General features: G+C 41.4%; 1 protein-coding gene across 2 annotated transcripts in view; it reads right to left on the bottom strand.

Moving 5' to 3' along the window:
* LOC139953740 (alpha-aminoadipic semialdehyde synthase, mitochondrial-like) overlaps positions 1 to 13,717 on the bottom strand; it is a 45,007-nt gene extending 31,290 nt beyond the window's left edge. For both annotated transcript variants that reach the window (XM_071953280.1, XM_071953290.1), the window contains exons 1-8: positions 13,651 to 13,717; positions 12,338 to 12,621; positions 9,502 to 9,678; positions 7,351 to 7,503; positions 6,412 to 6,558; positions 4,187 to 4,265; positions 2,548 to 2,675; positions 321 to 604 (exon numbers count right to left, since the gene is read on the bottom strand). In XM_071953280.1, coding sequence (XP_071809381.1) covers positions 321 to 604; positions 2,548 to 2,675; positions 4,187 to 4,265; positions 6,412 to 6,558; positions 7,351 to 7,503; positions 9,502 to 9,678; positions 12,338 to 12,586 — 1,217 coding nt within the window. In that variant the 5' untranslated portion in view covers positions 12,587 to 12,621; positions 13,651 to 13,717. The remainder of the gene's footprint in view (positions 1 to 320; positions 605 to 2,547; positions 2,676 to 4,186; positions 4,266 to 6,411; positions 6,559 to 7,350; positions 7,504 to 9,501; positions 9,679 to 12,337; positions 12,622 to 13,650) is intronic.
* Between the last annotated feature and the right edge of the window lie 10,760 nt (positions 13,718 to 24,477).

Genomic DNA, 24,477 nt, shown 5'->3' with positions numbered 1-24,477 from the left:
ATGAAGCATGTAGCGTTCCTGGTTTGATTTATATTGCTCACGCATGCACAACCACACGCACACGCTCACAGACCCCATGTTGAAGGGCAGTTATTTGAATGGTGGAGCCATATTGGATACTGGCTATTCACACATTGTTTTTAAAACTACGATTCTAAGCAGTAGTGTAAGTTAAATTTTTTAAGGGGCAAAGAGGATGTAACGTTTTTCCTCTGAGGAAGTTCTGGCCAATGAAAACTGCAGTTCGCATTGATTTAGCCTGTATTACTAAGCAGTATTTTCTGCTAAAACAGAAATGACATTGTGCCCATAGCACTGACCTTTGGCTCATGAAGTGCTGGTGTTTGTGGTTAGCGTCGTACAAGTCAAATGGACTCTCAATGCTGCTACACTCCTCAATGAACTCAATGGAACCGCCGGGGTCGGCAGTGATGTCACAGATGGCTAGGAGACGATGAGGAAGGCGTGGACATCCTGGAGCTTCAGGGGCATTGGGGCTCATATCGGGACTCAACAGGGTCTTGGTGTCCATTTTGGTAAGGAAACGAGGGTGAGCAATGTTCCAGAAGATGCCATTGATGATGCAGGATGCCCAAGGTGCAATCTTAAGATAGCAAGTCGAAAAGACAAACAAAGGGTTAGACCAGAGTTTGAGCTTAAAGGTACTCGAGACAGGATTGGTAGAGCTGACAAAATTGTCGCAGACAGCGTTCATGTTTTGTGAGATCGCCCAAACACATGAGGTAACAAACCAGTGAAAGTTCCCTTGTGTGAGTCCGGAGAACATATGAAGTACTGAGAGGTTTGCTGATGGCCTCATCTTAGAAGATCATAGGACCAAATGAATACGCCTTTCTTAATATTTATGCATGAGGTACGTCACTATTCTAACCCAAAACGAGGCCATAGGCGCAGCCACTCCAAGTGGTGGCGAACGTGCGCCTATAGCCTCATTTTTGGATACGAATTATGACGACATGCATGAATATTAAAGGCAGTGGACACTATTGGTAATTACTCAAAATAATTTTAATCATAAAGCCTTTCTTGATTATGAGTAATGGGGAGAGGTTGATAGTATAAAACATTGTGAGAAACTACTCCCTCTGAAGTGACGTAGTTTTCGAGAAAGAAGTATTTTTCCACGAATTTGATTTCGAGACCTCAAGTTTAGAATTTGAGGTCTCAAAATCAAGCATCTGAAAGCACACAACTTCGTGTGACAAAGGTGTTTTTTTCTTTCATAGTTATCTCGCAACTCCGATGACAAATCAAGCTGAAAATTTCACAGCTTTGTTATTTTATGCATATGTTGAGATACACCAAGTGAGAAGACTTGTCTTTGACATTTGCCAATAGTGTCCACTGTCTTTAAGAGAGGCGTATAATGGCACAGTTTTCCAGGTGATTTTAAACTTTATTAAACATACAGGCAGAATAGTGAAAAAATCGTGCATACTTTTTAAACAGTCCTGAAATTTCTTGTTTGAGAGGGTCAGGCCATTTTCGTTTGGTAAAGGGCACTTCAAATGGCAAAATCTTGAAGTCTGTGGGAAACTTTTGATGGTTCAAAGCATAATGGTGTTACTAATCAGCAGTGTGTGGGTTTGAGTCTCGACAGTGCCACTTGTGTCCATGAGCAAGATACTTTCATAAAACTGTTTTGTCCAACCCTAGGTCGCATGCACTAAGATTAATACTGGTTTCCTCGGGCTTGCTAGTAACAACTAGTAAATCAACTTATATGGTTTCCTTCATTTTATTACACGAAATACACATTAACATTAAAAGGGACACGCTGCCTTGGATAGGGCGATTTGGTAGACCTATTATTAGGCGCATTTATAAGGCGCACTTTACTGAAAAAGAGAAACATTGTTTTGAGTTTCTGCTGGAAGAGAGTGATGTTGTGGATTTGTCTGAAGTATTCCGGAAGTGAGTTCCAGAGTCTTGGTGCCATGTTGGAGTACGCCCTGTCCCCGTAACTGGCCAGGTGGGTTCGAGGAACATGGAGCGTATTGCTGATAGATCTTAGACCTGGTCTAGTTGTACGGGGTGTCAAGAGAGAGTGTATGTAGGGTGGAGCTGAACCATGAAGTGCCTTGAATGTGAGTATGATTATTTTGATTATATGGTTAGAAAGATGGTTTAAAAGTAAAATATAATGATCCACACAAATAAGCCTTGAACTTCCGTGTTTTTCCTTATATTTTGCGAACTAACACGTTCAGCCATTTCGTATGCCATGTTAGTTCACATCATATAAGGAAAATTATGCAATTTTGAGGCATTTTTGTGTGGATCATTGTATTCTACTTTTAAACCATCTTGCCAACCATATGCATTTTATAACAAACGCTTTCAAACTATTTCCATAGACCAACTCGTCCGATCAAAGAGCAAGACGTCCCATTTTTAATATAATTTATAATTTTTATTAATATAAATTATTATTTATTTGGCAATTCACATACAAATACAAAAATACAAATATCAGAAAAATACAAATATCACATTTGTTTTACAAATGATAATACAAAAACTTACTTTTTCACTGAAAGTGGATCTGTAAAGCTCAGGATGCTGGTCATACTCCTCACGATTGAAATCTCGTCCCCCTCTCTTTACGATGTGGTCTTTGCGGTGAACTTCAGTGGCGTAAACCTTCCTGTGGTCTGAAAAGTGACAAAATAAAATGATTCAAATAAATAACTTTTCTACTCCACGAGGAGGTCAGTTTCCTTTTTTGTCAAGCCACTTATGGTAATATGGTATCATTTTGCCAATACATGTGTGTCACGTTGTATTATTTTTGTTTAAATGCATGTCACATGGGGTGCGTTCCACTTGCATAAATGTTGTAAACGTTTGCAAACAATTTCCAGTGGAACGAGTTGTGCGCTGCCACTGTTGCCGAACATGAGCAACCCTAGGCAAACGTATTCCGAGAATATTGGTGAGTGGTTTTAAAATGGCGGACAAAGCTGACAACATTATTTCCTTGCCATGAATATAATTAAAGTATGTTTTCCTTGGTTGTTAATGCAGTCAGTTGGAGTAGAAATAACAACTTAATTAGTTGATGTTTAATAGAGGATTAAAATACACCTTCAGTTCAGCAAGAACCAATGTTAAAAAAAAAATGTATGTAATGTCGCCATTTTTATATTTGGTGTTTCTTAAAACTTGTGTGAGCAATGCAATTTCCTCTTTTGGAGATCAATAAAGTTGTATTCTCTTCATTACAGAGCGCCGCCATATTGACTTCACAAATTGCGCAACAAATCATTCTAGCGATCAAAAATATTTGAGCGAACGGTTGCAATCTATTTGCGCAAGTGGAATTCACCCATGGTATCGTTGTGCATACATGCCTGTCACATGGTTTCATTTTGACATATACCTGTATACATTTGTTATGTGGTCAGCATTCATGCTCAGCATTCTGTACGCTCTTTTTCAACAGTACAGATTGATGGCTTGGCATGGCATTGAGGTTAATAAGAACACCAGATTCAAATTCGAGTTGGGTTTGAGTCTCGATTGTGACACTTGTGTCCTTAAGCAAGACACTAAATAACCATGATGCTTCGTCCTTTGGATGGGACCATTGGTTCAGTTATGTGTAAACACACGTAAAAGAACCCAGTGCACTTATCGAAACAGAAGGGGTTCGCCCCGGTGTTCCTGGCTGGATGTAAAAGGAGTGTAAGTCTCCTAATTCAAACAAAGTCCCACATACCTTGCAGGAAAAATACTGTATGCTAAAGTGCGTTGCGTGCACTGAGTGACTGATATGCACGCTATATAAGAAGCCACTATAGAGCGCAACCACGTTCTTTATATGCACGCTATATAAGAAGCCACTATAGAGCGCAACCACGTTCTTTCTTTGGATGAGGACCAATCTGGGACCAATTTCATAGCGCTGCTTAACTGTAGCAGAACAATTTGCTAAGGTGCAAGAAAAGTTAGTCCTCATATTGCGCGTTCACCATGGATTTGCATTGTGATGTCTTTTTTTTTTCGTGCAGTAAGCACCAGGAGGTTAGCACACCTTTTGGTGTGCTTACAGAAGCAGCAGTATGAAATGGAAATCTCACAGTAAGCACAAAATTGGCCGCTAAGCAACTCTATAAAATTGGGTCCAGACCAACAAACCAGGATACCATGACCAGAATCTTACCTCCCTTCTCCACTGCTTTTCTCAAGTCATGAGGCTCAACGTATTCCACTGGAAGGTCGGCGATCACTTCTTGGGCTCCCTACAAGAAAAACAAACATAAGGGTTTTTATACTTTTTCTTAGATCAAGTTTTTTGGCCTTGACATGAAGCCCTTATCACTGTATTCTGAAGATGTTTGTAAAATAATTTACCTGTAGAAGTTTCAGCTTTATTTGAATCATTAGTCGTCAGGTTTTTTAAGGGAAAAAAAAGGTGAAAATCACAGAGGGGCGTTTTCAGAAAAGTCACGTAAATACCGGTACAGGTTAAAACGTGTACATGCTAAAATAATTTCCATAACCCGAGACGTAAATTATTTTTAAAGACATTGTTTTACTTATTTCCTAAAATTTATAGCATCTCAGTAAGGGATACTTTCTACTATAATTATCTTCAAACTGTGTTAATTTAATGTTAATCTGTGGACATTGTGTTTTGTGTCCTACAAAAAGTCCCCAAACCCCCCGTTAAGGGTGACCAAGTTGGTATCTTGCCCCACCCTGAATGCGTAACAAAGTAATAGATCTTTTCATTGTTGACAAACAAACCTCTCTGGTTGGCATGGATGCACGAATGATACCAAAACATTCAATTTTTTCTAACAAATGTTTTGAACAAATTCAACATTTTCGGCAAATTGTCAATTAAATAATATACTTCCCATAATTGGTTGCTTTGTTTCCCCAAAATTCTGCACTATTTGAAAAAAATTTGTGTAACAATGTCACAAAATGTTGCCTTTTGTTTTTGCTTTGCACGTACAGCTGGCAAAAACTGGAGCTGTGAAGTTACAAACTAATTCATTAATTAATTACTTTTTCTCCCTTTTCCCACCCTTTAATTCTTATTTGTGTTTGTTTTGCAAGTCGCCAGGCAAACAAGGCCTGAAAGCCACAAAGGCCACTTCAAGGTGTGGGATACAAATATTTTTTATTCCAGAGGCCGTTGCCACCTACTCCTAGGGCTGAAACAGCGTTACCCCCTTTACAGTCCATATGGCTGTAGGCCTGGGTATCATCAATTCGAAGCCTGGCTGGTAGAGCAGAAAGCACTACCTCTCCAATTTTACGTAGCAAGTGTCACGCCCAGGACTCAAACCTACACTTTGCTGATCAAACACCAGAACGTGAATCCGGTGCTTTTAACAGCTCGGCCATGACACGCCACAGATATTATCCTTCGTGTTTCCATCTTCTTGTGGTCTAAACCAGCCCCTTCCTGCAACCCTCCCCCTCGTCTCCCTATTCATTATTTACCCCCTTTTTCTTTCTTTCTTTATGCTTTCTGACCTTCTCTATTTATGTATTTCCACTTCAGGTTTCAGGTTTCAGGTTTATTTTCCATACCATATGTACATGAATAATGTAAGGGAAAAACTAATTAAGGAACTTTATAACAGTATGGGGAGGTCGCAGACAGAAAGCCTAGGCTTGTACAGGGTCTGGCCTCTTCAAAAAGAATACATATAAATAATGAGTTACAATCATGAGTTTTTGAAAACAGATAAATAAGCAATATTCAATATGAAGTTTATTTATTGAATAATTCAATTTAATAATTATTCACAACCTGACAAGTCAAGAAATTAAATTTAAAAGAAAAATAACCATCTAAAACTTAACAATTTGATTAATATTGAATCATTATACTTTACTGCTTATACACTCAAGTTACCTGTTTAAATTTGTTGTTTTGTCATTTAGCCTTCTAGAAAGACTCTCCTGGGCATGCTGGGGTTGAAACGCCAGGCCAATAACTATCTTTTTGCAAAAGAGTGGTCTATAGTATATTAGTCTGTAACAAAATAGATTTGACAAAAGGCAGCGTGGTAAACCACTAAACTGAAAATAGAAAGGTGAGACCAGGCTTTCTGCTTGTTCTCATCCTTTATTATACTGTGGCTGTGCCGAGATGTAGAACAAAGAGCTACTCCAGTAGTTTTTTCCCTCGTACTTTATCTCTTTGGAGCTCCCTGCCTGGTGCATGTTTCCCTTCATCCTATGATCTGCCATCTTTTAAGAGGAATATCAATTCCTACCTCCAGCTCCACTGAGTTTCTGCATTTCTATGTTTTCTTCCATGTAGCCCTTAACCTAGAGTGGCTTTTAGCCTTGTTTTGGGCGAACTTGCATAAAAAAAAAAAAAAAAAAAAAACTGGGAGCTAGACTTCTTAATTGTCAACGTACCTGGGAGACATTTCCTGATCCCATGAAGACAAATGACATGGGTCCAATGGACTGGGGAAGCTCTCCGAGTGCTATACGGTAACCTGCGTCTCTAACTGCTTGCATGGCCATACCAGTGTTACGGTAATTGTGTGCTGCTGCTATATGCTGTTAATCAAACAAACCAAAATATTACAAAGTTTCTAGTTTTCTCATTTTTCCCCACTGTTATTTGCCAGCGAGTTTTGATTAGAAAATTATTGATTCTGCTTAGGTTGTGACAATGAAATGTTTGTGTAGATGGTAAATAATAGATGTTTCATGGTACATGTTGTGTAGATGCATTCATAGTAATATATGCAGTGGATGAAAGTGAAAAGCCACGTACATGTAGTAATAGGGTTAACTATGACTGTGTGGATGCATTTACCATGTGACATCTAATGCAGGCTGGAAAAGAGCAACTCATTCAAAACTAGTGGATGAAATTTAATGGTCACATAGTAGGAGGGTTGACTGTGTACTGTGTGGATGCATTTACCATGTGATATCTAGTGCAGGCTGTCAACCGATTGGAGCAAGTTCGAGTGTACACAATGGTGTTAACTAAAGATTAACTATTTTGACTCAAACCCAGGCTGGTCGACCGACCATTGGTTGACTACTGTGGTTGACCATTTGGAACCAGTTCATGACCATGGTTTCTTCACTGGTCCCAATAGCCTGTTCCATGCTGACTTGAGTAAAGCGCAGAGGGGAACCAGTGACACAATAGCAAAAAGGCGGAAGGCAATGTGTTGAAAACCATGGTACCAATAGTTGACTAGACTTCCAAACGAGTCGTTTGAGTGAGTGCCTCACTGCACTTGTGCGTTGCTGGTCAGTAGCCGACTAAATGTGCCCACTCGATCTTGCTCTATATAATAGGGTAGGTCATGTCAGGTTAAAGGTCAAACTTACAATGAATGGTGTATGATGCCCCAATGCCAACAGTCTAAGACCGATTCCATGAAGGATGTTCAGCATACCAGCAATGCCAGCGAATTTCCCAAAAGCTACGAGCCTCTTACCATTCTCATCCACAATCTTCTCATAATCAATCAGCCGAATATTCTGCCAGAAAAAATAAAAAAGACAAAGTATTACATCTTAAGATCCAACTGTAAAGGTCTTTCTCTCATGGCCGAGTGGTTAAAGGAACACGTTGCCTTGGATCGGTCGAGTTGGTCTTTGAAAAGCGTCCTATTAACCGTTTTTTATAAAATTGATATGGTTAGAAAGATGTTGTAAAAGTAGAATACAATGATCTAAACAAATATGCCTCGAAATTGCGTGGTTGTCGTATTACCTCGTCGACAAACACGGTCGGCCATTTATGGGAGTCAAAACTTTGACTCCCATAAATGGCCGACCGTGTTAGTTCGCGACGTAAAAAGGAAACCGTGCAATTTTGAGTGATACTTGTGTGGATCATTATATTCTACTTTTAAAACATCTTTCTAACCATATGCATTTCATAACAAACTGTTTCAAACGCTTTTCATAGACCAACTCGTCCGATCCAAGACAACGTGTTCCTTTAAGAGCTTTGAATTCTAGTTCTGGTGGTTTAGTCATCGGGATGTGGGTTTGAATCCCAGTTGTGACGGTTGTGTCCTTAAGCAGAATACTTTACTATAATTGTTTCTCTTCACCCAGGGGTATAAATGGGTACCTGCGAGGGTAGAGGTTCATTTCGTGACTGAAGAAGCCACTGGAGCACTACGGCAACTAGGGGCTGTATACTCCCAAGGGAGCTTAGAAAAAAAAAGCCTTTGTAGCACCCTGGCAGCCGGGGACTCTTTACTCCCCAGGGAGCTGAAAAAGATTAAAGGAATGTTATTGGCCGAAAAAGGGCAAAAAATTGAAAAATAAATAGTTGTGATATGTTTGCATTTTAGGCGAAATTTGTGTAAACTGGCATTCAGATTGCGTACATGGGCTTGATATGCCAAGTTGGGGAGAACCCTAAGAATGATTCTCATCAAAGCCTGTTCAGAATGCGATATGGAAGTGCATCGGATGCCACAAACGCTGGGACAAATCCCTTCTCCCAGCGATTATTGTACTGGGGTCTTTTAAACAAAATAGTTTTCAACACATGGCTTTTGTACGTCCCATCCAAATGGTGAAGCAATAAGGGTCAAGTGTCTTGCTTAAGGACACAAGTGTTACAGTTCTGAAAACCAAGTGATTCAAACTGGGGACCACAGACGTGAAAGGCAGAGCAAAATACCAAAGCCTTCATAACATGTGGCATGTCGTGGCGTAACGGTTTATAGCACTGTCAAGGTTTGGTGTTTCTGAACAGCAGAGTGTGGGTATGAGTCCTAGTCGTGACACCTGTGTCACACTTAAAGGCACTGGATACTATTGGTAATTGCTCAAAATAGTTGTTAGCATCAAAACTTACTTGTTAGCGATCAATAGAGAGATGTTGATAGTATAAAACATTGTGAGAAACGGCTCCCTCTGAAGTGACAACGTTTTCGAGACCTCAGAATTTGATTTTGAGGTCTCCAATTCAACCATGTAAATGCACACAACTTCGCATGGCAAGGGTATTTTTTTTCTCATTCTTATCTCGCAACTTTGAAGGCCAATTGAGTTCAAATTTTCACAGGTTTGTTATTTTGTGCATAGATACACCAAGTGAGAAGACTGGTCTATGACAATTACCAATAGTGTAACCATGATGTGTCCTTCGGATTGGACGTAAAGCCAATGGTCCTGTGTGTTACATGTATGTAACGCACGTTAAAAAACCTAGTGCACTTTTGAAAATAGAAGGGGGTTCACCCCAGTGTTCCTGGTTTGATTGGCAGCATATTGCGCCACAGCAGCTTGTAAAGCACTACATGGTGCTAATTAAAAGGAGTACATGTACATGAACACTATATATAGGTTTCATAATTCAAACGACAGTCCCACATACCTTGCAGGAAGCGCCTCGAGTGTCACAGAGTGACAGATTTAAGTGCTATATAAGAAACCAATATTATTATTATAACCATAAACAGTCACAAGTATTGGAGGGTAAAGACACACCTCAATAATTCATCTGCCACAAACCTTATCTAGAATGGCATCTAAGAGGGGCATGTTCTCGCTCTGTGCTTTGATGGTGTGTGAGAAGAAACAGTAGGTCTTATTAGCTAGAAGACGCTGTATTGGCACCTGCTTGACACCAAGTATTAGGGAGGCTTCCATCAGGTCCTCTTGGATGACTGCTCCTGCCTTCAAGTAATCCTGCGATAGAACGATCAAACAAAGACAAAATTGGAATCTTACTGAAGTAATAATAATAATAATAAACTACAGCATTTATAAGGCGCACTTTACTGAAAACTAAAAACATTCAAAGGCGCCATTCAAGTTTTGTCAAGATGTTGGAAAGCAAGCAAGAACAAGTGAGATTTGAGTTTCTGCTGGAAGAGAGTGATGTTGTGGATTTGTCTGAGGTATTCCGGAAGTGAGTTGCAGAATCTTGGTGCTATGTTGGAGTAAGCCCTGTCCCCGTAACTGGCCAGGCGAGTTCGAGGAACATGGAGCATATTGCTGATAAATCTTAGACCTGGTCTAGTTATACGGTGTGTCAAGAGATTGTGTATGTAGGGTGGAGCTGAACCATGTAGTGCCTTGAAATTGAGAACATGTATGACTGTTTTGAATTGAATTCGCTGATTGACAGGTAGCCAGTGTAGTTTATAGAGTATTGGGGTGATGTGAACTAACTTTCTAGTACCAGTTAGGAGAGGTGCTGCAGTATAGACCGTATTGAATAACCCCTTTTTGCTATGAAAAGTCGCCATCTTGTAGGGCAAACCGTATGCGCATCCAAACGTGTACATCATCGAAGCACGCAGCACTCAAATTTCCCGGTTTGATTTCTTCGGCACACGCACGCACACGCACAGACGCCATCTTGTAGGTCAGATATTTGAGCCGCGTGACGTCATATTCAATTCGGTCTATTCTATACTGACTGGAGACGATTTAGTGTGCTCTGAGGAAGACCGGTAAGAAAGCTGTTACAAAAGTCAAGTAACACTTCTCAGATTGTGTGTTCCCAATAGTGCTGGGCGAATAGTTAAATTTTGATAGCGGATACCGCTGGCCAACTATCCGAAATTAACCGGATATTCAAATTTTTTTTGTCGCTAGAGGGCGCTGTTCGTTTGTGAATGAGGTCTTCTGGGCGGATTGATATTAGTTTTAGACAGTGTCACTCGGTTCATTCATAAAAATGACCGGATCTAATTTAAAGATGGCGATTTGCTTTTTCTTTTGATCGTGGATGACTCTACGTGAAGGAAAACTTTTGTAATCTTTGAACAAATTACGTCAGAAATGTCATTGTTTTAACTCTTCACGGAGGCGAGCATAGTTAAATACTTAATTTATGCTGTTTTATGCTGTCTTAATAGAAGTTTCATTAGGATTCAGACAAAACATTCATGTCAGTTGTCGCCCGACGTCCGCGGATATTCGGATATTAAAGAATATCCGGTTACTTGGTTGTAATTACAGAACTATCCGGTTTATAAATAGCTATTCGCGCCCTATGCGGATATCCGGTTAAGAAAAAAAAAGGCATTCGCGGTTACGGATAGGAAAACCTATTCGCCATTAACCGGATATTCAAATAATTCGCCCAGGCCTAGTTCCCAATAAGGATGATTCTTCCCTCATGGACATAAATTGCTCCATGGACATAGAATTTTGGCTCAAGATTTGTATAATGCTATCACCTCTTGAAATGCAATTGTCACAGGTTAATATTTGCTGTGTATCTACATGATCTACACGGATTAAAGCAATTGAACGCGCTTCTCTTCCAAAAAACCAAGTATACTTCCCTTTTAAAGACCCCAAAGCAAATCTCAACAAGACCTTAAAGGATATTGGGTTTATGGAACTGTTCCATTGCTTTAATCCTATATTTAGATGTATTAAAACTATTTGAAAATTTCATTTCCCAAATAGGGGGTCAAGTTTTTGAGATATTCGTAATTGGAATGTAGACAATCTGCGAAACGTTTTATGCAGAACATTTCTGAGGTTTTTTTTAACCCGTTTGTATAAGACCAATTTTAAAGGAACGGAATAATTTCTCAAAATGTGCATTATCAGCAGACTGCAGCACCTCTTATGGTCAGGTATGTTTTGATTTAATTACAAAATGTCTTCCATCGATTTCATGGGACACATTGCCTTTTTATTGGGAAATTTAAGCTAAAAAAGCCTTTGTTATGAAAGGATTGATTGGAAAGATGTTTTAAAGGCAGTGTACACCATTGGTAATACTCAAAATAATTATTATTATAAAACCTTTCTTAAAAACGAGTAATGGGGAGAGGTTGATATTATAAAACATTGTGAGAAACAGCTCCCTCTGAAGTGAGATAGTTTGCGAGAGAGGGAGGAGTATTTTTCCACTAATTTGATTTCGAGACCTCAGATTTAGAATTTGAGGGGTCTCGAAATCAAGCATCTGAAAGCGCACAACTTCATATATAACAAGGGTGTTTTTTCTTTTGTTATTATCTCGCAACTTCGACGACCGATTGAGCTCAAATTTTCACAGGTTTGTTATTTTATGCATATATATGTTGAGATACAGCAAGTGAGAAGACAGGTCTTTGACAATTACCAATAGTGTCCACTGTCTTTAAACTAAACTATAAGGGCCAAATGATTCACATCTATAGCCTAGGTTTTTTTTCTCACCTTTTGTTCTTTTTTCTTGTCTGTTTTATGGTTATTTATTGTGATATTTGGTAATAAATCAACAAACAAACAAACACACAAACAAACAAACATATGCAAGGGATCCAAATACTTTAGCGTAACTCTTTGAAAAACCAACCAGCACAAGAAAGGGCTACCCCCTCTGAATCCCACATACCTCCATTGTGTACGCTCTTCGGTTGGATGGCTGCACGAGGACCTTTACTCCGCTATCAACGAATGACTTGACCTGCAGAGGATTAAGAGGTGCTCTACGCTCCCACTGAGACCCATAATCCTCTCTTCGGATTGCCATAACTGGAGCATCTTGATCCTGCACACTGAAGTGACGCCATTGATTGGTGTGATGCGACGAGGGTCCCTGCAGAAGCCGCCGGACGAGGTTGACGGGCTTTGCGCGCAACATCCTTAATGTCTTTTAGTATGGCGCTAATTCAAGATCTGCAATTTGATGAGGGAAAGATTTCTTGAAAAATACATGAAGCTGAAATATGGAACTTTCTCGCAGTGTTTGCTTTCCCTACAGCCCTAGATGTGGCTTTCTTTTAGAGAAAAGCAATGTAACACCAACCACAATTGTCTTTAACTTAACCTGGGCAACTAGTGTTGAGGTCGCGACTATTGATTGCTTTTAACTCAAAGTTAACTCTCGACTGCAGTTTTTCAACTACTCTGTTAATTGAGCCACCACGACCACAACAAAAGTAGTCCTGACGAACTACCAATAGTGTCACCTACTACTAGTACTATATTCACAACAACGTAATTTATTTATGAAACACATCATCACTGACATCAGACATCAGTGAACGTGAAACAGAATCCTTCAATCCTTTCAGTTCAGGGTGAATTTTACTAAATTGCTCCTGCAATTGTAGTTGCGACAACGTAACCCTCCTCCCGACGGCAGACTCTGCCTTCGGGAGGAGGGTTACTGCAATTGTTGCACTTAATTGTACCATTAATGATAAGTGGTTGAGGAAACCGACCAATTTTTATGGGACTGTGTGTGCGCTTCAAACAAAAAGTTGTAAAGATCGTTGAGAAAGTTAATTCACACTCAAATTCATTTGATTTTCCCCCAAAAGTCGTGTGATGTAAACGTATTTGAACATGGAGGATAATTCCACCATGGTTAGAACAATTCCAGGTGTAAGTACAACTTCTGAAGCATAGAAATGAAGATCAGCTGATCCAAAAATACAAAATATAAAATAATCCTGCGACTGGCCACTGCCACTCCTTCGACACACCCAGTAAACCAACCAATCAAGAGTGACTCCTCTAGAGTCCAGAGTCCATCAACAAGCTTCCTAACGATTCTTGTCCAAACCACGTACGGACACGTACAAACAATAACCAATAATTTATCAATCAGCCACTAAAAACCGAGTTCAAAATACACATTTAGTTTTAATATTATGCTTAAATGGACACATATGTCGACCTACAGTACAAAACTTTACTCACACACAACCACACCGCCGAGTTGCTCCTGACTGCTTTAATTTTCGCTACATGCTCTTTTCGCCACCGCGAGCGCTTGGCGTCATCACTATAGGGCGCCACCAGCGTTGAACAATAACTACTGACTGACGACTGTTTGTTCGCTCGTCCCCAGCGCCTTGCTTTAACCGAAGGCGCTGGGATGGGCAAACGTATCATGCACGCACATTGGTTTAATAATGCGCAGTCCCGTCATGCATCACACTCAACACTGCGCCATATTTCCATGCACTGCATACGTGACGTACTTCCTGAACAAGAATCTGTGCAAGCGATTAGCCCATCCCAGCGGTCCTGGATAGTCTGGTGATAGTCTGGCCGCTGGGGCCGAGCGAAGACTGTTTGGTGCTTGATGGGGGCGTGAATGTTGACGAGGTTCTGTTCCCCGCCGTTCGGGAAGATTCGGTCCCCAGACCTTCTTGTGTTGAAAACAAAAAACAGCCTAAGTTGGTTGGCAAAATGGCCGAAGGTTTAACCGTATAAACAGATATTTTAATCGAAATTAACTCATGATTTCTGAAAAATAGGCTACCTACCATATAACTCTGTGCTACCTACCCATAATTGTTGATTACGTTTTTTTTTATTTTGGCCTACAAAATCAACACAATGTTTGAATATTTGTGTAGGCCAACATTTATGACAAACAGTTAAAATCTGTTTTTATAGTTTTCATATCAGGGTTGGCAAAAACTCAGGCGGAGCCAATTTCAATTAAATATACAGAGAGCCGCCATCCTAGTTATAAACAAGCCCGCCCGCCAGCCAGACGCAACTTTTGAAAAGAGCCCGCCAGGTGACTTTTCCAATGCGGTTTCTGAACTTTCTGCCGGTATTTGGTTGAACCGCGCGCCGGCCCTCTCCTGGAGATTATATCCTCTCTGCAAAAGTGACTCTATAGAATAAAAAAGCTCCTGTGAAACTAGACTTGACTCAAGTCCCAATCCCTTGCCATCCCATCCCCAGTAAACTACTGTTTTGTGATTCTCTGCATTCTCGCGACTGCGAAAAGCAAACCACAATCAGTTCTCCCAAGTTCTCGACTCCCCACAAGGAAAATTAAAGGATAGTGGGATCATGGAGGTGTTTAATCATACCGCAAGAGGGCGCGCTTTAGCAATTTACAACTGAGCGTACGCATAGTACACTATCCAATATCGAGCACTAACGTCTTGTATGGCGTGTCAAACGTTGCATTATTCGATAATGTACAATATATGTGCGATGTTTCTCATATATATGCGATAATTGTCACATATGTGCGATATTCATTTGATGTATGCAATAAATGTAATATATATGCAATAATTAAATGTAATATATATGCAATAAATATAATATATATGCAATAAATTGTAATATATGTGCGATAAATTGTAATATATGTGCGATAAATTGTAATATATGTGCGATAAATTGTAATATATGTGCGATAAATTGTAATATATGTGCGATAAATTGTAATATATGTGCGATAAATTGTAATATATGTGCGATAAATTGTAATATATGTGCGATAAATTGTAATATATGTGCAATAATTTGCAATATATGTGCGATAATTTGCAATAGATATGTGATATTTTTTAATATCTGTTTGATAATTTTGTAGTATATTATATGCGATCATTTGTATGCGATGTTTTGTGACGGTATACATATGCGATAATTTAATATACATGTGCGATGTTCGTTCTTATATATGTGCGAAAACGGAATTGTGGGTTATAGTATGGCTTCCTGTCCACTTGATCCCCGTATCCGTAATGTTTTAGATCGGGCCAGACTATACTCTGGACGGTATAGTATGGTTCCTATGGTTCAATGAGATTGGCGTAGGGTTTATAGTGATGGTCAGGGTACGAGACTCGAGCAGCGTATTTCCAAAACAGCCAGCCAGCCGCGTATTCGGATAATAGAACACATACAGTACAGGGAGGTGACAAAATGTTGCATTTTGCTCAAATCTGAAGGTGAAGATCTGTTTTACTCGAACGAATTCTGCAATATTAGCATAATTTAGAATTTTTAATTGATAATATTGTGACGGACAGTGCCGGGTGTATGTTGTAAATTGTGTAGTTATGAGCATGCGCGAGCTTATGCACGATCTGCGCATGCGTTGGCTTGCGGAGCACGCTGGTACTTCTGGGACCATGCGTGCATCGTCAGTCGGCAGCGAGCATTCAAGGAAGAAACAGGTACGTTCTTTTACTCTGATTATTACCCAAGTGTTATTTGTTGTGCAATCTGCGCTAGCGTGCGTGATTTATTGCAAGTTATATGCAGCGAATTCTAGGTCTCACTGATTAGCTGAAAGGCTTTGTGCTGTTGATCGTGAGAATTTCTGGGTGAAAGGATTGACGGAAGCTGAGTGCTTGTCGATCTTTTTGGGGTAGCAGTCCGTCGCTGAGTTAGCCAACGTTAGTTTTGTGGTTGACTAGCAGGATTGTGGTTCAGGGTATCTGTGTGAATGTCTCAGGGGGTACACGTGAGTTGAAGCAGGGAAGACTGCGCTTTGTGCTAGTCCCCTTCTCCTCAAACGTGGCGGCTGCGGGACTCGTTTAGGTAATTGCTGGTGCTTTACCTAGGGTTGTCGATATAGCTGGGCTATATTGCGGTGTGGGTGATTGCTTTGTGCTTCACCTGCGGTGTGGGTGACTGCTGTTTTGCGGTTTACCTGCGTTGCGGTTGACTGCTGTTTTGTGGTTTACCGGCGGCGTGGTTGACGGTTTTTGTGCTTTATACCGGAGGTGTGGTTGGCACTGCTGCAGCGCGTGCTTGTTAACGCGTGGCGTTTTAACCTTTAGTTAGGAGGTTGACTAGGCGATTGCTGGTGCTGCATAGGCGCGAGAATCACGGGTAATAGTTGAGTAGAACGTAGGTGTCTTTTGCAAGTAACTGGTACTTTATTATTTAATGCTCTGTAGCTCTGTATTGGTCATTGATTGTGGTGGATACTGCAGAGGTTGACACTCAAACCACATTGACTGATGCTTGTTGTTCATTGTTTATTGTTTACTGCAGAGGTTGACAATTAAACCACATTTTCTCATATTTATTGTTTACTGAAGAGGTTGACAATTAAACCACATTTTCTCATATTTATTGTTTACTGGAGAGGTTGACAATTAAACCACATTTATTCACTGTTCATTGTTTACTTGAGAGGTTGACAATTAAACCACATCTATTGCTGTTTGTTCTTCATAAATCTCTTGTGGAACTGTGTATTATTTTGGGAACTGTGTGTGTCTTGACAGAGAGGTTTGCCATCTTTTATAGTCGGGCGGTATATTTCCTCCCAAACGAACCTCGCCACTCAGCCTCAAGTCCGCTTAGTGACTTCAACTTGAGTCGGCAAGAGTCAGGGTCAAGTTGTATTTAAGCGCGGATCCGATAACGACCCGTGCCCGCCACAAATGGTGTCAGAAGTGGGATGATTATAATTGACTTGGTGAACTCTCCGTTAAAGATTTAGCCTCCCTTGGTATAGGGAAGGAGCTAGTACACAAGTTACAGGGGTTGGCTTGAGATTTTGGGTTGTTGTTGTGTTTTATATTGGTTTGTCGTAGTACTTTTGTGTTGAGTTTTCGCAAGGTTTTGGGCCACACAGGAGTGCATCACTGACTAGTTTGCTTGAGTGACCGGGTCGCCGAGCCGAGATTGGTCAAGTGTAGCTACCGTGTGAGGTAATCGTCCCTAATGCGATTCTGTTTTGTTTTGTAATCCTGGTGATTCTGGCTGCCTTGGTGTGTATTTTAACAGTTGAAATTTGTGGTGTGTGGAGTGAAAACAGCAACGGAGGAGGGGTATTCGTTGGTTGTCATTCACACGAGGTACTGCTGAGAAGGAAACAGCAGTATGAGTGTAGGGTCAAAGGTTTCCAGGGATCCTACGGGTGCAGAGTCTGAGTTACGGAGACTCCGCATGGAAAACCAGATTCTGCGACTGGACGAAGAATTTCTTGCAAAGAAATTGGAGGTACTGAAATCCAAGAGCGGAAGTATTCAGGGAAACATGCCAGGTAATGTTGGGCATGTGCGACATCATGGTGATGATGATGTTGGGTTGAGGGTGATGAGAGAGACTGTGGTTGATAGGTCTCGTTCACCAAAAGAGTTGGCTAGTTGTGGGGAGAGTTTGGGGACGGTCCCACAAACTGAGGTGACCCCCATTGCTAGGGAATTGTCTACTCAGCTGGATGATGAGTGGTTGATGTTCTTTTCGGAGCGAGGGGCTGCAGAACCAGGCAGCCGAAACACAAATCCATGCTTGGAGGAAGTGGATGTTGTGACCCCTCAGGAGGATGGGAAGGTTGAGCAGCAGGGAATGCTTGACGAGAGGCCGGCCATGATGGTAAGGGCCATGGACTCTGGTATTGGGCAGAGACTTGGTGTACTTGAAACTAACCTTGGTGAGCAAGCTCGGAGTTTGAACAAGGTAGTTGAGCTTTTACAGTCCTTGTCGGGTCAGGTTGTTGAGTCAGGAGTAGAGAAGGGTGTGTCGTCAGGGAACGCGCACAAGCCTTGGCTGAGTCAAACTGGTAACTCGAAGTGCTTCAACTGTGGTATGGGTGGCCATTTCGCACGTGAGTGCAGGAAACCCCAGAAGAAGAGACCGAGGGAGAAATACCAGTCAGCCTCCTGTGGAGCTCACAGTCGACATTTACGACGGTCTGAAAGGCAATGTGGCAACAGTGGTAGTGAAGAGAAGAAAAGCACGGCTGGTGGAGGGCAACGAATCGTCACTCTGCCCGAGCCAAGTGTGAGTCCCTGTTTGGGAATGTTTGTTGATGGTGTGGTGAAAGACACTAAGTGCCGATTTCTTATCGACACGGGATCAACAGACACGTTGATTAGTAGCTCAGTCTACTACGAGATGCCGGAGAGGCATAGGCCCGTCTTGGAGACGGAAGATGTGGTGGTCAGGCAGGTTGATGGGAGTCAACTGTCAACATTGGGCAAGGCTCTTGTTGAAGTGAAAGTGGGGAGGACCACTCACATGGTGAAAGCAGTTTTCACTGACATGAAGTACCCGGGTATTGTGGGTATGAATTTTCTAGTGCCCACTGGTGGGACATTAGATTTTCGGAAGAAGGAGTTAAACCTCAATGGAGAAAGGATACAATGCACCAGTAGAGCTGGTGAAGCCTTTGTTGAGTGTGTGGCTGGTTCGGAGACCGCCATGGTTCCTTCAGTAGCAGAAGAATCAGTTGTTCTTAGTGTTGTATCCCAAAGGAAGGCTGACGTAGCCAGGGTGGCTATTGTCGAACCTTTGGAGGGTGATGTTGGGTTAGAGGAAGAGCATAAACTTGTAAGGACAAGTGGGAATGCTGGTCGGTTGCCAAGGCAACGGCGCCAGCAGTGCAGCCGAGAAGATAAATCGGGCACTGGCCCAGGTAGTTGTAAACCTGAGATAGAGTTGGTTCGGGGCATGGTGGCCCAAACGAGGCTTCCCTATGAGGAGATGAGGAAAGCGCAGTTAGAATATGAGGACATGGGCTGGGTCCTGAAGTCAAAAGAGGACAGCCGTGGTCGCCCTGAGTGGAAGACAGTGTCCCACTTATCGGCAAGAGCCAAGATCTATTGGACTCTATGGGACCAGTTAGATGTCATGGGAGGTCTGCTGTATAAGCGGTGGGAGTCTGACGATGGAGATTCAGTGAAGTGGCTGTTGGTTGTGCCACGGAGTTTCGGGAGAATTGTTGTTGATGAGTTGCATGGCGAGCAAGTCGGTAGGCACTTTGGTTTTAATAAGACGCTTGCCCAGTTGAAGTTCAGGTATTTTTGGCCAGGAATGTCTGCGGATGTTCGGTCATGTTTGAGGGTTTGTGACCTCTGTGCTAGGAGGAAGTCTGCTGCCAAGAAAAAGGGTTTCCCCTTCCAGCAGGGTCAGGCTAGCAGTTCGATGAGAAGACTGGAAGCTTCAGACTTGCTCGGGCCACTGCCGGAGGCGGGCAGTGGCAATAGGTTGGGTTTAGTATTGGCCGGAGGAGGGGGCGTGACCAGTTTCCCCTTCACCTCTGCCCTGAAGGTGACGAACAAGTAAGATGGGGCGTGACCAGTTTCCCCATCGACCCCGCTGAGACGTGGATGACAGTCGAGCACCCGTCGACTGAGGATCATCGATTGACGAATCCAGCAATAATTGTTTTTGTAATTGCTAAATATTGTACTCTTTCTAATGTATAAATCAAGAGCCTTTAATCATTGTATAAGAAATTACGGGTAATATTGAATCAGTGTGTGTATAATGTGTAATTCTAGAAGAAACCTTGATTTTGTACTGAAATTTTTATATGCCAAAGTATTCTCAGCCAGAGATCACGTATTTTTGTATTTTTCTACGCCAAAGAAGTGTTTTATACTTTCTACTTATTTAAGTAAACCACAGTAGGTCTGTGCATATTTATCTAGGCTGGAGAGAAGGAAAGGTCCCTCTCCAAGTCAACCTCATGAAGTGTGAGGTTGACTAGGATTTCCTATGTGGAAGTGTTAACAGGGTTTGTGAATATTTAATTAGATGTGGAGAGAGGGAAAAATCTCTTTCCAAGTCAATCTCATTGTAGTTACTATGGTGGCCCCGAAGGGACATCGCATAACGCAAACGTGTGTGCACACGTATGCAATGTCGTGAAACAAATCGCGAATATATGCGCACACGTATACAATATCGTGAAACAATTCGCGAATATGTGCGCACACGTATGCAATGTCGTGAAACAATTCGCGAATATGTGCGCACACGTATGCAATGTCGTGAAACAAATCGCGAATATGTGCGCACACGTATGCAATCTCGTGAACCAAATCGTGAATATGTGCGCACACGTATGCAATTTCGTGAACCAAATCGTGAATATGTGCGCACACGAGTGCGATTTGTTTTGCAATGTCGTGAATTTTATTGCATACCATGTTGCATACCATTAGGATGATGTCATAGTTGTGGATAATTTGTTACCGATCTAGGGAGTACTGTGGCGCTACAGCAGGCTCCCTCTGTAAAGCATGTGTATACCCAGGAACTTGGCACCAGGCCAAGGACGACCACACGCCTCGCTTGCCTCACAACAAAGACTACTGCTGCAATGACTACCGCTTATCTCACTGTTGGAAAGAAACCCCCCAGATCATTAGACATCTTATTCAAAGGTATGCAACATGGTATGCAACAAAATTCACGACATCGCAAATAATATTCGCAGACGTGTGCGCACATATTCGCGAATTGTTTCACGACATTGCATACGTGTGCGCACATATTCGCGAATTGTTTCACGACATTGCATACGTGTGCGCACATATTTGCGAATTGTTTCACGACATTGCATACGTGTGCGCACATATTCGCGAATTGTTTCACGACATTGCATTCGTGTGCGCACATATTTGCGAATTGTTTCACGACATTGCATACGTATGCGCACACGTTTGCGATATGCGATGTCCCTTCAGGGCCACCATAAGTTACCGTGTGGTTGACTTTAGTGTTTAGTGTTTTATGGTAATGTAAGTAGATGCACTGTCCTTTTATTTTTGTATTGTGAAGCTGTTTGGACTGGGGCAGTCCAAGCTTCGCTCGGGCCTGTGTGACGGACAGTGCCGGGTGTATGTTGTAAATTGTGTAGTTATGAGCATGCGCGAGCTTATGCACGATCTGCGCATGCGTTGGCTTGCGGAGCACGCTGGTACTTCTGGGACCATGCGTGCATCGTCAGTCGGCAGCGAGCATTCAAGGAAGAAACAGGTACGTTCTTTTACTCTGATTATTACCCAAGTGTTATTTGTTGTGCAATCTGCGCTAGCGTGCGTGATTTATTGCAAGTTATATGCAGCGAATTCTAGGTCTCACTGATTAGCTGAAAGGCTTTGTGCTGTTGATCGTGAGAATTTCTGGGTGAAAGGATTGACGGAAGCTGAGTGCTTGTCGATCTTTTTGGGGTAGCAGTCCGTCGCTGAGTTAGCCAACGTTAGTTTTGTGGTTGACTAGCAGGATTGTGGTTCAGGGTATCTGTGTGAATGTCTCAGGGGGTACACGTGAGTTGAAGCAGGGAAGACTGTGCTTTGTGCTAGTCCCCTTCTCCTCAAACGTGGCGGCTGCGGGACTCGTTTAGGTAATTGCTGGTGCTTTACCTAGGGTTGTCGATATAGCTGGGCTATATTGCGGTGTGGGTGATTGCTTTGTGCTTTACCTGCGGTGTGGGTGACTGCTGTTTTGCGGTTTACCTGCGTTGCGGTTGACTGCTGTTTTGTGGTTTACCGGCGGCGTGGTTGACGGTTTTTGTGCTTTATACCGGAGGTGTGGTTGGCACTGCTGCAGCGCGTGCTTGTTAACGCGTGGCGTTTTAACCTTTAGTTAGGAGGTTGACTAGGCGATTGCTGGTGCTGCTTAGGCGCGAGAATCACGGGTAATAGTTGAGTAGAACGTAGGTGTCTTTTGCAAGTAACTGGTACTTTATTATTTAATGCTCTGTAGCTCTGTATTGGTCATTGATTGTGGTGGATACTGCAGAGGTTGACACTCAAACCACATTGACTGATGCTTGTTGTTCATTGTTTATTGTTTACTGCAGAGGTTGACAATTAAACCACATTTTCTCATATTTATTGTTTACTGAAGAGGTTGACAATTAAACCACATTTTCTCATATTTATTGTTTACTGGAGAGGTTGACAATTAAACCACATTTATTCACTGTTCATTGTTTACTTGAGAGGTTGACAATTAAACCACATCTATTGCTGTTTGTTCTTCATAAATCTCTTGTGGAACTGTGTATTATTTTGGGAACTGTGTGTGTCTTGACAGAGAGGTTTGCCATCTTTTATAGTCGGGCGGTATATTTCCTCCCAAACGAACCTCGCCACTCAGCCTCAAGTCCGCTTAGTGACTTCAACTTGAGTCGGCAAGAGTCAGGGTCAAGTTGTATTTAAGCGCGGATCCGATAACGACCCGTGCCCGCCACAATATGTCAATTTCATAGCTTCACATGATTAAAAAATAATTTATAAAAAGTGAAAAACATTAACAAAACGTCAAAAAATGACCCGCAAACGAAAAGGCAAACATTTTTATTTTGTATTTTTTGCATTTTTTAATATGTCAAAAAACATCACTGTGAAATACAAAACCATAACTTGAAAAGAATTTATACCCTTCGTTAAAACAAAACATTTAATTTGTAATCCAGAACTTTCAAGACTAATATAGTGGGCGTATCAAATTTTGGAGCTGGGTAAATTTGGTTCACTGTCTAGTGGTTAATTAACCACAGTTATTCTGACGCCATTGTCAATGTAACATTCCGCCCAATTACATAGACGGTGCACTTAAACACAATTTGAAAAGAATTTGAACCCTTCGTTAAGACAAAAAGTTGCTTTCTTGTTCCAGAACCTTGAAGGAAGATAGACTGGACGTATCAAATTTTGAGCTGGCTAAATTGGTCAACTATTATTGATTCTGCAATAAAAAGAAAATGTTTGTCTTATCAACTACTAAATAAATTGTTTTATTGTTCGTAAGCATATTCTTATGTTTGAAAGAACATTTTGTCACCTCCCTGTACTGTATGTGTTCTATTATCCGAATACGCGGCTGGCTGGCTATTTCGGAAATACGCTGCTCGAGTCTCGTACCCTGACCATCACTATAAACCCTACGCCAATCTCATTGAACCATAGGAACCATACTATACCGCCCAGAGTATAGTCTGGCCCGATCTAAAACATTACGGATACGGGGATCAAGTGGACAGGAAGCCATACTATATCCCACAATTCCGTTTTCGCACATATATAAGAACGAACATCGCACATGTATATTAAATTATCGCATATGTATACCGTCACAAAACATCGCATACAAATGATCGCATATAATATACTACAAAATTATCAAACATATATTAAAAATTATCGCATATCTATTGCAAATTATCGCACATATATTGCAAATTATTGCACATATATTACAATTTATCGCACACATATTACAATTTATCGCACATATATTACAATTTATCGCACATATATTACAATTTATCGCACATCATTACAATTTATTGCATATATATTACATTTATTGCATATGTATTACATTTGTTGCATATATATTACATTTATTGCATATATATTACATTTATTGCATACATCAAATGAATATCGCACATTATGTGACAATTATCGCATATATATGAGAAACATCGCACATTGGAAGTGTCATGGCCGAGCGGTTAAGAGCACCGAATTCAAACTCTGGTGTTTCTGATCAGCAGAGTGTGGGTTCGAATCCCCAGCCGTGACACTTGTGTCCTTAAGCAAGACACTTCACCATTGCTTCGTCCTTCGGATGGGACGTTAAACCGTTGGTCCCATGTGTTATGTAACGCATGTAAAAGAACCCAGTGCACTTATCGAAAAGAGAAGGGGTTCGCCCCGGTGTTCCTGGTCCGATCGGCAGCAAATTGCGCCGCAGCACCTTGTAAAACATTACATGGTGCTATAAGAATTAGGTCTCATAATTCAAAAACAGTCCCACATCTTGCAGGAAATACTGTGTTACAGCGCCAGGAGCGTCACTGAGTGACGGACATGTGCGCTATATAAGAAGCCACAATTATTATTATTATTATTATTATTATTATATTGTACATTATCGAATAATGCAACGTTTGACACGCCATAGTCTTGGGCCAAGACTACGCAGTGAGGCATAAATATATATATATATATAGAGCATGGGTTTTCCCGCTGGTTTTCCCACTTTTACCGAAGGTGGTATATT

The sequence above is a fragment of the Asterias amurensis genome, chromosome 2, assembly GCF_032118995.1.
Source record: "Asterias amurensis chromosome 2, ASM3211899v1".
Classification (NCBI taxonomy): Eukaryota; Metazoa; Echinodermata; class Asteroidea; order Forcipulatida; family Asteriidae; genus Asterias; species Asterias amurensis.
Note: the sequence above shows the minus strand (reverse complement) of the source record. Positions and strands in the feature narration are given on the sequence as shown.